The sequence below is a fragment of the Acanthochromis polyacanthus genome, chromosome 11 (genome assembly GCF_021347895.1).
Source record: "Acanthochromis polyacanthus isolate Apoly-LR-REF ecotype Palm Island chromosome 11, KAUST_Apoly_ChrSc, whole genome shotgun sequence".
Taxonomy (NCBI): domain Eukaryota; kingdom Metazoa; phylum Chordata; class Actinopteri; family Pomacentridae; genus Acanthochromis; species Acanthochromis polyacanthus.
Genome location: NC_067123.1, coordinates 29,866,607 through 29,882,018, shown reverse-complemented (window position 1 = coordinate 29,882,018; position 15,412 = coordinate 29,866,607). Strand labels below are relative to the sequence as shown.

Below are 15,412 nucleotides of genomic sequence, written 5' to 3'. Positions count from 1 at the left end.
AACATGCCATTTAAGAAACAATGATGGAATTTTCATTTTTAAAAAATTACTTCTTGTAGATGTCTGTACGAATGCATTCTTGTTGAGATTCCTCATTGACCGCTGCAACATCTCAGCTGGGATACTGTGAATTTCATCATGAATTCTCTGTTTTAACTCATCCAGAGTTCTTGGTCGAGTCGTGTACACTTTACTCTTGAGATAGCCCCAGGTAGATTTCAAGAATGTATTCGTACAGGAGGACGCCGTCTACAGGAAGTCATTTTTAAAAAATGAAAATTCCATCATCGTTTCTTAAATGGCATGTTTTAAGGTTTCAATTACTATGAATAAAATATTTTTCTTCCATCACTCTTGGTTTTATTGGATTGTTAAATAGTTCCCGTTTTTTTTGTGTCACCCTGTATACTTATCCCTTTTTGCTTTATTTATGATATTTATCTCTAATTTCTCGTTTTTTACTCGATCTTTTACATCATTGTTGCACTGCCTGCTCTATGTGCCTTTTTTAATTGTACCCTGGGGACAAAGTTTTCTGAATCTGAATCTAAAAAAGGTGCTTTTTGCATTATTGGAAATTAAGGTTGCAGCATTTTGGGGCATTTTACCAAAAACCGGAATGTCTGCCTCTGCAGCTCCAATTCTGATCATTTTCTTGAAATTCTGCTTTCTGTGAGTCTCTCAACTTAGAAAAATGAAGTGCTCAATCACTGCAGAATCCCTTCAAAAATACAATAGATGTACTTTTGTTTGCACAAAAGCTCTGCTGCTCCATCCTCCCCATGTTGCATCTTAGCTAGACTCTCAGACTTTATAGCCAAGAAAATGATTTAAGAATGCGACAGGGTCTCTCGTCCCTACTGTGCCGAGCACAATCTCTACAAAACAGGCAAGCATCAGCATGTTCACAAAATCAAACAAGTACGCAGAAACTATGTACACCAACATAAACGCAGAAGCATTTTGTGAGCATCTGTATACCATCACAATAAAGTGAGCGTCGTGGCTCATCCCTCTGCATTGTTGCCTCTGGGAGGATTAGGCCGAGCAGCGAGAGAGGCTGTTGTGATGAAGATTTAGAGACAGAAGATAATGGTGGGCATATATGACAGGGAGAGAAAAGCAGAGAGGTGACGGGAGAAGATGGTGGGCTGAGAACAAAAGGGAAGAACAGAGGAGGGGGGAAAAAAGTGGGAAACAGCCAAAGTGAAGAAGTTTCACTGAAAACAGCAGAACAGGAGGAGAGAGGACGAGGACAAGAGAGGGGTTGTTAAACAGATGAAGAGAGGAAAAAGTGGAGAAAAACTAAGAGCAGGCAAAACACATATGAGGGGGATAAAGTGACAAATATGAGGACAGTGTGTGAATGAGCAACGCCAGTCAGTATTAACTTATTATCTGCTCGCTGTCATCCTCAGACTCTCTGGGACTTAGAAAAACAAAAGCACTCCGAGCTACAACAGGGTATCTGAGGGTTTCTAAAGGCCATTTCAGGATCTTTTCAGTGTTATCTGGAACTGACTTCTGGACAAAAACAAGGTTTGAAAACTATGAAGTGAAATGGAAATCATGTATCTACTGTTTCCTGCAGAAAATATATATATAATATCCTCCTCTGATGATAAAATATCAACTACACAAACACGCAAGGCCTTGACACTACTCAGTTTACACGCTACAAGTTTTCTATTTCTTAGTGCTATGTGTTTTTTTTATGAGCAAACTAATAAAATATGTTCAATCATCAAAGAAAGAGCAAAGCTTTGGAAACGGCTTTAAAAAATTAAGCCATTTCTACGTGGCTCGGAGCTATTCCTTTTCTAATGCACGATCAAAGCTTTTTCCAGCTTGGAATTGTATTATTAATAAATTAATGCATTTAAATCTGTGGATATTTTAATAAATGTAGTGATATGGCAAAAATAGGAATAGTAAATGTACAGCTGATGTGCTAAAAGTTGAAATTTACAAAGACAAAAGTAAAATAAGGTTTCCAACAGCCTCCCCCTGTATTTCTGTATATCTTGTGATGCCTGAGGTCTAAATACACGCTACGCCCTATCATTGAATTCTCCAGGAGTTAAACCACCTCCATTATTCTATCTACTCTCTCCCCTGTTCCATTTCCCTGTCGAACCTCCCACCGCATGTTCCTCTGCCTTACTATTACCTTCACTCCACACCAGCCATTACCTCCTCTTACTGACTGTAGTCCACTGAGCAGAGCAGTGCAAGTCTCACAACCAATACGAAGCGGAGTTCACCTTGTGGAGAGTTGGAAAGGTGAAAAGCAAAGCTGCAAACCTGACTATAATAATGTTATACCATGCGCTTCAGCTGCAGTTATCTGACACAACACTAACTGGAGGGACAACAAGTGCACTCAGTTTTTTTTCTCTCCGAGGTCATTTTAGTGAAACAACAAGAAGAAGAACAGACTTCAGCTGTAAGAACCGATGTGTCGCAGAAACATGCTTACTACCGATATTTCAAACTCCTATTACACACAAGGACACAGTTTACTGCATCCTTTCCCACCTCTTATGCATGTTTAACTGTGCTGCTGTTACAGAATGGCTATTTTTGCTCCCATATTTCCCAAAGAGGAAGTTTATTTCATCTCTCTCTTTCATTTCTGTTTTGGGTTTCTTTTGCACTTAAGCATCTGAATCCCTGAGCAGTTTCAGGGCGTATTTGTTTTTTGTCACATTTTTAGTCACTGAGCATTCATTTTTCACTGCAATATAATCCTGCACTTTTATGGAACCTTGCCTTGAAGAAAACAGTGGCTCAAAATGGTCTATTGTGCAGAGTTTTACAAAGATTTAGAAATTATACAAAAGACAAGAATTTCTTTTATTTATTTTTAAATAATTTAAATATTTGAAATCAACATGAACGCCCTTTTTCAACTTACTCACAGGTGTCGTAATACCTGCATAATGCTCCAATACTGGAAAAAAATGTGGCCGTACGTACTGTTGATATTTCACTACTTATGTTTTAATTTTTTTCGACACTTGTCTCCTATCTGCTCCGTGTAAATACAACCTGCAGTTCAACCAAACAGTCCTTGAATTTTTGTCACGTGACCGTGGGTTGCAGCTGAGTCACCAACATCTTCTCTGATGCAACAAGAAGCACAGACTTTATAATACTTAACAGGATCTGGGTGATAAAAAGTGTTTTATTCTACACGTAGAATGAAGCAATTTTGATGAAATATCACGATCTAACCTTAGATCTGGTGAATCCTCCAGAGGGAACCGCACATCACACGTGATTCATTCAAGGGGAGGTTGAAAAGCGATCGATTCTTTCCGTTTCTTGCAGTGATAAACGGTGTCGTTTTCTCATTGCTTTTAAAGATAACGCACCTTTTAAAATCCATGGCTGTGTTTGGGGGCTCAGAGGGTTAAATGCATTTGAACAAATACACTAGCTTCAGTCAACAGCTGAGACCCGCTTCATACAGGCATCATCTGTAAGATATAAATAATAAAAGCGATGGCACGACTTGGAGATTCTGTACATAAATTGATGCAGACGTCTGCGTAGGAGGATGTTAAATCTGTGAATTGAAAAAGTGGCAAACTTCAACAGCAGCATTCAGCAGGACTCTTATTTTGCCTTGTAATGACGTCAGAAAACAATTACATAAAGTTTTGTTCTTACAAACAACCAGCAGATAAGAGGTTTTTGGGTTGACTTTATCAATGGCGACAACTTTATTATCTACAGATTTTCAAATGGGTAAAAATCTTTGTCTTAAGCATACTTATGAATAGAAATAAGCCTTCACAGCTTGCTTTTCTTCCATTGTTTGAATAAAAATGATCTTTTCCTACGTGCAAACAGTTATCTAATTCCTCATCCCCCCAGAAACCCCCGCCACCTCATCCTCCTCTGTTGCTCTGCTGCATTTCTGATGAACAATCGCAATAAAACACTCCATACAATCGTCTGCACTCGTACCAATTCCCCAGCATTCCTACACAAATGTTGGACGTTTGTGCCTATGGGGCACTGAAGATATTTGGAGAGATACAGAAATCACAGCGTGATTTATGCAGACACAGACACACACAAAAAGCAGCAGATGTACCTCAAACACGCTCTCAAATTCACACTGCAGAGACGAATATACAAACAGAGGCAGAAATCTGAAATACACAGACACACACAGACACACACGAGTCCCAAAACAGTTGGACACGAACACACACACGGCGAGCTGTCAACACACACATGAATAGTAACAAGTATGCATGTTGCCACACAAACACACCCACACACAGTTTCACTTATGCAGAGTTGTACCCACGTAACCAAACACAGAAAAATCAAGTTTGTGTTTGTGCGCACACACACTCTTTCTGTGAGTCTCAAGAAAGCTGGAGAAGCAGAAGCCCACTCCCCGTCGCATGACTCAGACAGCCATATGCTGCGGGGCCTATTGTACAGAGGGAGGAGGACGAGGTGGGGGTTGATGATGGAGGACAAGACAGAAAGAGGCAAGTTTCACAGTTACAACAAAACACGGGGAGGAGGAATGAGAGGGGGAACGAAGCAAAGAAGGACAAGGAGGAGGAGGCAACAGATAGGTGGAACAAGAGGAAGATGACAGCGAGAGATAAGAGAATTAGAGAAAAGCGGAGGAGAGGGAAAGAGGAGGAGGGGGCTTAAAGAAGTGAAGACAAAAGACAGACAAAACTAAAGCCAAAGGCAATTTACAATTCAGACAGCACATAGTGCCGCTGATAAGGGGTCGTTAATACAAAGAAAACTACATTCCTAAATCTATACTTAAGTGCCTAAAGCACCTTGCTGCAAGAAAAAAAACAAAACAAAAAAAACACCCAACACATTTACTCCATAGTTCAATGCTTCATTCAACGGTTCATCCATTGAGAAGGGCAATCGTGGCTCCAGTTGCCACGGTGACTCATAGCGTGTACAATCATTAGCCCATCTGTGAGTCACACACACGGCGAACAGGCCATGTTACACACTATTTGCAATCAAACGACGCAACAGTAAACATGCGCCCCCTCCCCACATGAGCTAGTCATTGTTTGGGCTAATTGTTTTATTAGCATGTCATTTGCTGCGTTTTTAGATGCCGGCAATCTGCTGACACACAGTGTGACCTTTATCTGTGGGCTCGTAATGGATGCGAGCTGTGGGCAGGGGAAAAAAGTCTCAGACGCCATTACTCGACCAATTCGCATCAAAAACCGCACCAGTTCTGTTAAATAAATGTTGCAGATGAATTGCACTGTTAATCTGTATGGTGTTTTATCAAATACCCTACTGAATCTAGTAATAATGAATAAAATCTAGCAATAAGTTGATTAATAATGTATGTGCATTACATTTTAATAACCAGTAGAGCCTACTTACCTTTACAGCTTATTTTTCCCTGCGCTACTTCTTCTAAACGTTGCCGATTTTAATTCTCATAATGGTATTTCAGGCTAAAATAACACTATGATATTTTTTATGATACATGCATAAAAGCCTAACCAGGACATTCTCCTGACGCAACACCATTAGCTGGATTATTTCTCCAGAGACAAAGCACCACTCAGTTGGTCCCTTTGAACTACAAAAAACCCACCTGTAGTCATACTGCAGCGATACAGAGAACGATTGTTGGCTGAGAGTCGACACTGGCTCGCAGAGAGCTCATTAATCATACAACTGTTAAAAGTAGATTTTATTCAGCAGAAAATTCATGTTAATTATCTTCATTTGTCATAACTGGCAAAAGCCTTGACCAGGGTCGGGTTAAAATGACGGATTTGGCACCTGGATGTTTTGTACATTGCAATCTAAGCCTGAACCTGTGCACTGATCTGATGCTTGCTTTCTGCCCCGACAGTCACCTAAACAGGTCAGTTATTGGCCTGACATAGCAGATCCAGTTGAACTCTTACCACAAAACTTGTCAGAGCGTCTAAAAGACATGTAAAAATATAAGTACATCAAAAAATACCAAAATTATGCCATTCATCAGAGCCAGAAACTGCAAAAACAGAAAGAATCAGCAGATTTTCAATTTTCCCATGGTTCTCAAACTAATTAAGTGATGCACCTTATATGCACTAAACCTTATATGCACCAAACCTTATATAATTTGTTAAAAACATCAAGTCATTAGTGAGTCGACTGTGATCTACAGTCATGTGACAATAATTCAGGAACTTTTTGCCTGAACTGGGCTGAACTGCTGGCTGTGTTTACACAGAGCAGATAGTAGGAAAGCATGGAAACCAATTAAAAATGAAAGGAATAGAATATCTACAGTATATAGTGCCTCCCCCCTCCATATTGGTAACACCTATATGTGCACTTTGGAAAAAAATGTACATGTTGACTCCAGATATTTTCAATTTTTGTCAAATGATTATCAAGGAAGTTTGAATTCTTTCCTTATTTTAAATATAATTTATGGCCTCATAACTTTGTTATGCTGCACATAATGCATTTTTAAGTCCTCTCTACTTCTAGCCATGGTTGAGCTGTTTCCATAGAGTTACATGGCTTTATACTGCAGTAAAAAATGAGACCAGGGTGACCTAAAAATGTGACGGGAGCAAACAGGAGCCATTTTTTGTAATCACAGCGCCTCCCTTATCACATTCAGTGCAGTATCTTTAAGCCATGTCAGAGCTGTGGCTGTGTTAACTGTTAAACATCTTTAATTAAGGGCACTTCCTTTGGGCTAATTTGTATAATTGTTGGGAACAACGCAAAAGCTGCATCATAACCCTGATCACATCCGCCCAGCCCCTCCAGACACAGACACCCCCAAACACTTCAGCTACTTCATTATATACACAACAGTGGATTACCGTGCAATGCTGTGTTCAGACAAAATATGCTCTGTGTTTATGGTGTTCAAGTCTGCGAGGAGATTGTCACAGAGACAAAGCATCCACCTTTTGTCTGTCAGATTGTTGTCTTGGCAGATTTAAAGGAGAGCAATGTGAGCTCATAATGCGACAGTGTCTGTATTTTGTGCTCAGGCACCAACCTGGTCTATTTCCATGAGCTTGGGGAAGGCCCCCGGCCACTCGATGGCCACCTTGACGATGTCTGCCGGCGGCGGCATGGCTGCCGGGGGGGTGTTCGGTGTGAGTCTTGCTGCCTCACACCTCTGCCACCACTACTGGAGATTGCTCATCCAAACCTGCAGGACAAGAAAGAAAAAAGAAAGAAAATGGGGCACATTAGTCAAGAAGCAGGACCAGTCACTTAAGATGATGTTTGCTTGCGTTAGCTTCCTTGAATTGTGTTTAACTGAGGCCAAAAGGCCAACAGCATAAACCAGTAATTCAGCTTCATACATTTAAAGTTTTAGATAAAACTGGTCAGTTGACCTACTTACATCTCTTACTATAATTTGTTCAAACACGCTGAAGTAAACATACTGACCGCTTTTATTTTCAGAACCGAAAACCATGTGAGGTCTGGTTGCAAAGAAACCATGAAGTTTAAAATCAGGCCTCCTACAGAAACCACAGATGCCATACCTGCCATTTATACCACAAAGATAGAACATACTCCCCCAAAAACCTAGTTCTTCCTGCATATGCTGCTACTAAATATCAGATATAAGTTCAAAGTCTCACAGTCATCAAAGCGCACAAATAGAGTTTTATCTGTCCTCTGAGATCTCTCTCTTTTTCTCCACAGGTAGCCTAATTTACTGTTGTTGACACACAACCGTAGGACTTGCCAGTGGGATAAATTCACAAGTGTAATTCAGATCTAAATTAACTGCTAATTTGCTAAAAATGTCACAACAGGAGGTTGAATTAGAAACTTTTTTTTAGATCAACTGTGCTTCACTGTCTCCTGGGCTCAGTTCAGACATTTATACACAGCAAAAACATAAAAAAAAATAAAAAAAAAATCACATAGCACTTGAGCAGCATCTTGCCATGACTGAAGCAGCGAAGCACTTTCAAAGTCCTTTTGGACATTTTCACAGTAATAAAAGCGCCCGAGTTCCCGGAGTTTTGAGAGCGAAAGTAGCAGTCACACAGCTGCACTTTAGCCACATTATGTAGGGCTCAAATGCAGGAGTTTAAACAGGTTAGTAGAGCAGAGCTTCTTCCTTAGGGGTTTTCCTCTAGTTTTACACTTTCAGGTCAGCTTACTCATCACAGGGAGCATTTGTGTAAACTGTCTTCTGTGATTCTGGGTGAGCTTTGTCAAGTGTGAGGAAATTGCTCAAGTGACATCACCTGGATGTCTCGGCTTGGACTTGGAGCAGAATGTGGCCGATAATCTGCAGATATTACCTTGTCGTGTTGCATACACGTCAGGCGATGTGCAGCCAGAAACTGCAGGGAAAGAAATGCCAAATGTGTGGATGAGAGTCATTTAGAAACACTTTCTCCATCGACAAGAGGGGGTTTCTAATATTTATACGTCTTTTCTATGTCACACTTAATAGCAAGATTTTTTGATTTTTTACTAGTCAAATTTAAAAAGGGATGTAATTTATGATTAATACCTTGTGCTGAATTTTGAAATGTGCAAATATTAATCCTCAATCAATACATCAGGCTGAAAAATCCAACGTTAGTCAGGCTGTAGCATTGGGACCTCAAAACTGGATAAACACTGATGTTCTAAATGGAACGTATAGTTTCAACAGTTATTATTCATTCTTTTCTTCTGTCTTACAAGTGCCTGAAGTTTAACTCTCTGTAAGAAGCAGAGAAACGGCATGGAGCAGCAGAGTGGAAAAGTGAAATAAGTGCATTTTTTTTGCATTCACTTTCTGGTAAGACTTAAGTATTAAAAAGACATAAGTAATTTAACTTGTGCTCTCCGTCTTTCAGCAGTCAAAACAAATGCAGAAACAGACCTTGAGTCAACTGTTTCATACACACACACACACACACACACACTAATAAGCAAGCCACTCACTCCTCTTTCCAGCAATTACACTCCAGCCTGTAATCCTGGGTGGCTCCTCCCTGGTTTCATCCCTGTGCACAGGGCTCTCCAGAGGATACCAAACAGACAAGAAAAAAAAAAAAGAAGCACGATATCTGACAGGGGAGCAGGCAGCCAGACTGACCTGAAACCCTGTGGTTTTGTAAGATAAGCCAGTTAGAGGTCCCATGGTGGTCACTCAGAGCCATACAGGGCCATCCAAGTAAAACTGTTTCTCTCTGCTCATAGGGGGGGGTCTAATGAAAACCTGCCGGTGTCGAGTTATTGGGTGGAAAATGCAGCATGGATATCCCCCAAACTAACAGAGGAAGACATCAATAATTCACCGTCTGAGCCTGTGTATGCTTGGATCATCCTAGTTCCTGGTGGAGACGTCTGTTTACATATTTAATCTCAATCCATTATGCAGAAAGCCCGGCTCCGACTAATTCCTGGGAGAGCACTGTTGAGTAGAACATTGTGAGTGTGTATACATGCAGCACGTGCAGATGAGCACAGGCAGAATAGTGAGTGATGAAATGTGCGTGTCTTCACAAACACCGTCAACAACTGTGCAGCTGCGGTGTGCACTCAGGGCCGTGTGTGTTCCTGTGGACGTGTGTGCTTGATGAGGAAGTGTTAATTTAAAGATCGTATATGTGATGAGGCTGGCCTGGTGTTGTGTGTGTGAGTCACCCCATAATAATCCACATAGCCTTTATTCAAGGGCCCGTTGCCATGGCAGCTGCTGCATCAATAGCTTGAGATGTGGATGCATCTTTCTCTCCAAATTGCGAGCCATACTCAAGTCACGTTTGTCACAACTCCGCGAAAACGAACCACTCCAACCCTCTGCTTTGAATTTCAGCGCTGACATATGTTACGAGTACGTCCGCTGGAGATTAGTGTGATTTCATAACATATGTTAAACAGTTTGTGACTCACTTTCCCTTCAGGGATGCTCAGTGCTTGCTGCTATGTGTCTCCCCGGTTCCCTCCCCTCTGCCTCTCCCCTTTGTAACCTTATGCGGTGAATATCTCGCCTCTGGAAAACACCGAGACGGACGCGCATGGACATTTGGATGAAAACAACCCAGTGCACATCACACTTTGGACGCTCATTGCTGAAACAAACGTGTTGGCTGAAAAATATCAGCAGCATCTTCCCGTTTGTTCCATGTTAGAACAAAAAAAACGCGTCAAAAAGACAAGCCTCATTGTACATATGTACAGAATGTGTGATTCACTCAGTTGTAGTCTGCGCACAAAAGCACGTTAGTCATCTATGCACAGATTATCATACTGCTCAACGCTAACTGAGAGACAGTGAATGAAAGAGATAAAGCTGTGACTCGTGAGGCACCTTGGCAAGATTTTAGGCTGTACTATAGCAAGATGTTGTTCAATGTTCGTTGTTTAGCTCCAGTAAAATGGATGGATCACACTCAGAGCCCGACTGATAATGGATTTTTGGCCTGATACAGATTTTACAGAGTATGAGACTCTAATATGAATATTATGGCTGATACAGTTTTTTATATATGCTACAGATTCATTATATAAATAGAAGTTCACTTTCAACTTTCAAGCAACGTATTTCATGAATTAGTTAGCAGCTTACCGTGAACACAAAGTCTGACTCCGCATTACCGTCTACTCAGACTTTTAAAAATGGCGGCTACATTCGAGTATGATTTGGTTCAGAAAAAAAAAAATTCCAAATGTGTTACAAGTATAGGGCCACTTCAAGTCATTGCAAAGCTTCTACATGCCACACCAATAGAAGCACAATGAGCAAACACTGGGAAAAAAACCCCAAAACACAGACCCTATTTAGAAGATGTAGCAAAACCCACCCAAAGTGTGGTCTAGTACAGAAAACCAAACGATCATTAAAATCCCTCTGAAACACCAATATAAAACATTCATTTACAACATAGTAAAAAGACCAACAGCAAAACAAACATGGCTAAAAGTTTTCCTGTCAAAACACATACAACAGATTTGTCAAAAACATCAATCTAAATCTGACCAATTATCACACATCACAGACTGATTCTAAAAATCAACCACAGACAGGTGCTCATGGGTGTCACCCTGCACTACATTAATAAACACAGGTACAAAACGGGGTCACCATTAGGTGGGTTGCATGAATGGGAGCCAAATGACAGCTCTGCTCCAGAAGTGCCTGAATTATAATCTGGGTTTGGGTGGTGCGAGTGTGGTTTTGTGGGGGTTCTACAAAAAGAGACAAATACAACTGTAACCTAATCAGTATTGTATTTGGGCCTGATACACAACTTTTCCAACTAAGAAATTTGTACAACATTAAAACAACATAGTTACTTGCTCTGTAACTTGCTAAAAAAGCACACTGTAGATAAGTTGCAAAAATGATTTTCATAATTTAATTTGTGAATACACATTTGCATTCCATCTTTTTATTCCGTTTTCCTTATTTTGTGATTTTATATTATGGTTTGTTTATATGCATTTTGTTGTGTTAGTATCACATCAACAGCATGCTTTTAAAACTCATTTCAATGCTGTATGTTTATGTGTGTCTGTTTTACTCTGTTGATGTATATGTAAAGAGATATTACTTTTGATAAAACATTTTTTGTTTGGTCTATTCATTAGGAGAGAGAGCTTTCTAACATATTTTGTCCTTTTAGCTGTGAAATATATGCAAAAAGCTCTTAATAAAAAATATATAAAAAAGCTAATAGATCATTTTTTTGGGAAAACTCGGGGTTTAGATTGACTGATAATTGCTAAAAAAAAAAAAAAAAAAGCTGATAGATTAATTGATAGAAAAATGGCATTGACCCCGTTTGTACCAATATTCCAGCTTAATTAGCAAGAACAGTGATCGTATAAGAGATAGGAATGGGCAAAATTCCACAACTGAGTTGCAAAAAATAGGTAGATCCTGTAAACAGCAAGTAGGAGGTTTGTTTACAAGGCAAAATACAATTTTCTCACTCAAACAGGGGATTTGGATTTTCGGCAAAGCCAACAAGTGTGTGTGTGTCTCCATCTGCATGTGTGTATTCCCAGCACCTTCTCATCATCTTCCGAGAACTTCAGATGACTCAAAGATGGGCGGCCTCGAGGCCTATTGATTGGAAAGAACACACATGTGCGCACACACCTTTCTCACCCCTGACAGCCGCAGCAGAATCCCTTGAAAACAGGTTTAGATGTAATTGAGAGAGACAGCGGTTCCACACACCGGCACATCATGAGCAGTTCTACAAGTGGCCCAGCACACATTTGATCAACATGTTTTTCCTGCAGTCGACACACACACACACGCACACATGCTCCGGGAAACAAGTTCTTAGCACCAAGGCATTTTTCTTCTCTGGTGTGCGTTTGTCTCCATATATCCTAAAGTCTATAGTATGTCATCATGAGTATTTACTACAGCCTGGGGGTCTGTGTATCAACTCCCAATCTGCCACTCTGGCATCTCATCACAGCCTCTTTACACTGTAAATGGGAGCTTGTTATCGAGCCTGCTGCTGCCACCGCTCATCATGTCAGAGCAGGTGATTTGCAGCAACCTGGTTCAGTTGAGTGTGAGCGAGTGTGGGTTTATTTTTCTCTCTGCCAGGTAGGTTAAGCAGGCGGACGGGACACGAAGCTCTCTCCATCTTTTTTATTTGCAGAAGAACACTCAGCCAGTTTTTTTTTTTTTTTTTTTGCAGGATGTCGTCCGGCTTCCTTCCTCTCTTCTTACCTCTGTTCATTCACCGTGTCCACCGCACGCTTTCATCAACCTCTCCTCTATCTCTTGCCAAGTTTCTCTCTCCGCAGAGCATATTATTTTGCAGGATTTGAAAAAAAAGCACACAAGCCAGAAACACACAGCAATCTTTTCTTTTTTTAAAGAAAAAGATGTGACACATTATCATTCTGCTGGTGTAATTGCACTAATCTACTGTATGCAGTAACATGCTGCCAAAACCATCAAACTAACCAGGCGGCAGTCCAGCAAGGCTCTGAATGTGTATGTGTGCAATTAATCTGGCCTTAAATACTCGCCCACCTGCTGTAAGCGGAGAGGCAGGGTTACAGTGGCCATAATTCTTCAAGAGTAACTCCAAAAGAGCGAGAAAAAAGAAAAAAGAAATAAGAAATCTTGTGTTACCCTCAGAAACTTGTGATCTGATCCTCGAGCCAGCGGTCGAAATTAAGCAACGCAACCATCAATACAGAGGACAGGGAGGTAAGAGGAGAAGAAACATAGGGGAAGAGACGTCCTGTGATTTGTTGGGCGGCGCTGGGTTTCACCTCAATAATTCATGGTGTGTAATGTGAGGGTCATATCATCCGTGGAGGGAGGAGGGAGGTGAGCGAAGGTGAGAAATGCGAGGGAACATGAGAGGAAATGGAGGGAGGAAGGGGATGGGAGGCAGTGGAGATTAAAGGGAGAGAGGCACAAGCAGTAAACATGGAATGACATTTAAAGTAGATTAAAATAAAGGGTAGGGGGTCGTTATGAAGGAAGAGGGCAAAGTGACGGAAAATACAAGTGGGGATAATAAAAAGCAAGACAGCAGAAGGGAAAGAAATGGCGTAAATGAAGAAAATAAAATAATAAAACAGCAATAAGTAAACATGTGAGAGCAGAACAAAAGAAAAGGGGAATAAAACTTCAGAAAGTAAAAATTCAAAACATTTTGAAGTGAAAAAACAAGACAAAAGTATAGGCACATATGTAAAACAATGCACAAGTTCACAAAATGTAATGTATAGGTCTACTACTCTTGATGTCCTTCACATCAGATGGCAGAAACTGAAAACTTTTTAAAGGATCACTGATGGAGGAAGAGAAGACAGCAAACTATAGTGGGACCTGCCAGCTCCTCTGGGACCTTTTAGCAGGAACTTTAATGCTGTGAGAGACGATGAGGCAGCAGTTTTTGCTCACAGTGACAGTGAGAGCGACCAGCACTCGGCCCTGATGAACTGAGGACAGAAAGGTCTCCTGAAACTGTCATTTTTCTCCGTTTTCCAACTAGGCCAGGATATAAATCCTAAGTGACTTGATGACATCATGTTTAATTGACCTTTAAACTGACACAGTTTGCCTTAAAGTAATCTCTCTTGAACTATTTTGTTGAAGTGGCTTGAAGAAGAACTGGCTAAAAGTTTGAACTGATTTATTTGTTGTTTAAATGAATAATCTCTACTTTAACTCTCTGAAACTCCAAAACCTGCTGGCAGGTTTATAAGAGAAGTTATATTTTAAAAGACTGCCAAAATGATACCACTTATCAGAGCCAGAAACTGTCAGAACAGAAAGAATTGGTGGATCTTCACCTTTCAAACGCTCTTTGAACGCATCATCTGGGACATGCTGTTCAGTGCCAAATCTCACCTTAAGATCAAAACAGTTCTTCAAAATCACTCTATTCTTTGGTTTCATTTAAAAGTTCTGCAAAAAGAAATCATTTGCTGTAGGGATCAACCACTATGTTGTTTTTTTGTTGTTGTTTTTGTTTTGTTTTGTGGCCAATACCAATACCGATTATTGCAAATCAAGAAACACCATTAGCCAATATTTGGAACTGATATACATTAAATGTAATGTTTTAACAACATGTGATAACAGGAACTAATCTGCAGCAGCCCTCTAACTTAGCCGCTAGCTGCTAGCATAGCCTTAGCCACTGTGAGAGAAGCTAATTTCCTGGTTTGTGGCGAGAGCTTGTGTTTCTTGTTCAGTTTTGTTCACCACAGAGTGACAACAGACAGAGAAAGGAGGCTGCATCAGACCTGAAGTAGCGCGTTTACTTTAGCAATTATCAATCAATAATTTACCGATACAGACAATCAGAAAATTGTCAAATGTTGGCCACGGTAATAGGCCAGGGTAATGATTGGTGTAGTTTGTGGAAACCAGATTGTGTAAAAACCTAGAAAGAAATCATACATTGCCCTGCCCAACTGTGAAGCCACTAATGACTCAACTGTGACCAGTGATGCCACAAAAATTCAGGGACTTTTAGGCTGAACTGCAGGATGTGTGTAGACAGAGCGGATAGGTGACAAGAATGGAAACTAATAAAAAATAAAAATGGTGAAATATCTGTAGTTTGTAGAGCCACATTTACTGCACAGAAGACATTTTTGAGTTCTTTACTTCTAGCCACGTTTGTGCCGTTTCCATAGAATTGCAGGACATTTGCACAGTACTGCAGGGGGGAAAAAAAGAGCCCACAGTGAGGTAAAATGTGACAGGAGCAAAAAACACTCAAAGACTGCTTGTGGTTTGAATGATTAAGCCTACAATTCTGCATTTAGCTGCTCACTCAAACTCTACCTTTGACTCATCGTACGTCTAGGGCTCAAAACAGCTTCCTAAATATGATGAACCTCATCATCATGAACCTCCGTCTCCTACAGCAGACCACATATGCAGCCTGCCAAAGCGTACAATAAG

General features: G+C 40.5%; 1 protein-coding gene across 7 annotated transcripts in view; it reads right to left on the bottom strand.

Moving 5' to 3' along the window:
* elmo1 (engulfment and cell motility 1 (ced-12 homolog, C. elegans)) overlaps positions 1–15,412 on the bottom strand; it is a 109,284-nt gene that overhangs the window by 63,082 nt on the left and 30,790 nt on the right. For all 7 annotated transcript variants that reach the window (XM_051955651.1, XM_051955645.1, XM_051955644.1 and 4 more), the window contains one exon: positions 7,040–7,195. In XM_051955651.1, the coding sequence (XP_051811611.1) occupies positions 7,040–7,117 (78 nt within the window). In that variant the 5' untranslated portion in view covers positions 7,118–7,195. The remainder of the gene's footprint in view (positions 1–7,039; positions 7,196–15,412) is intronic.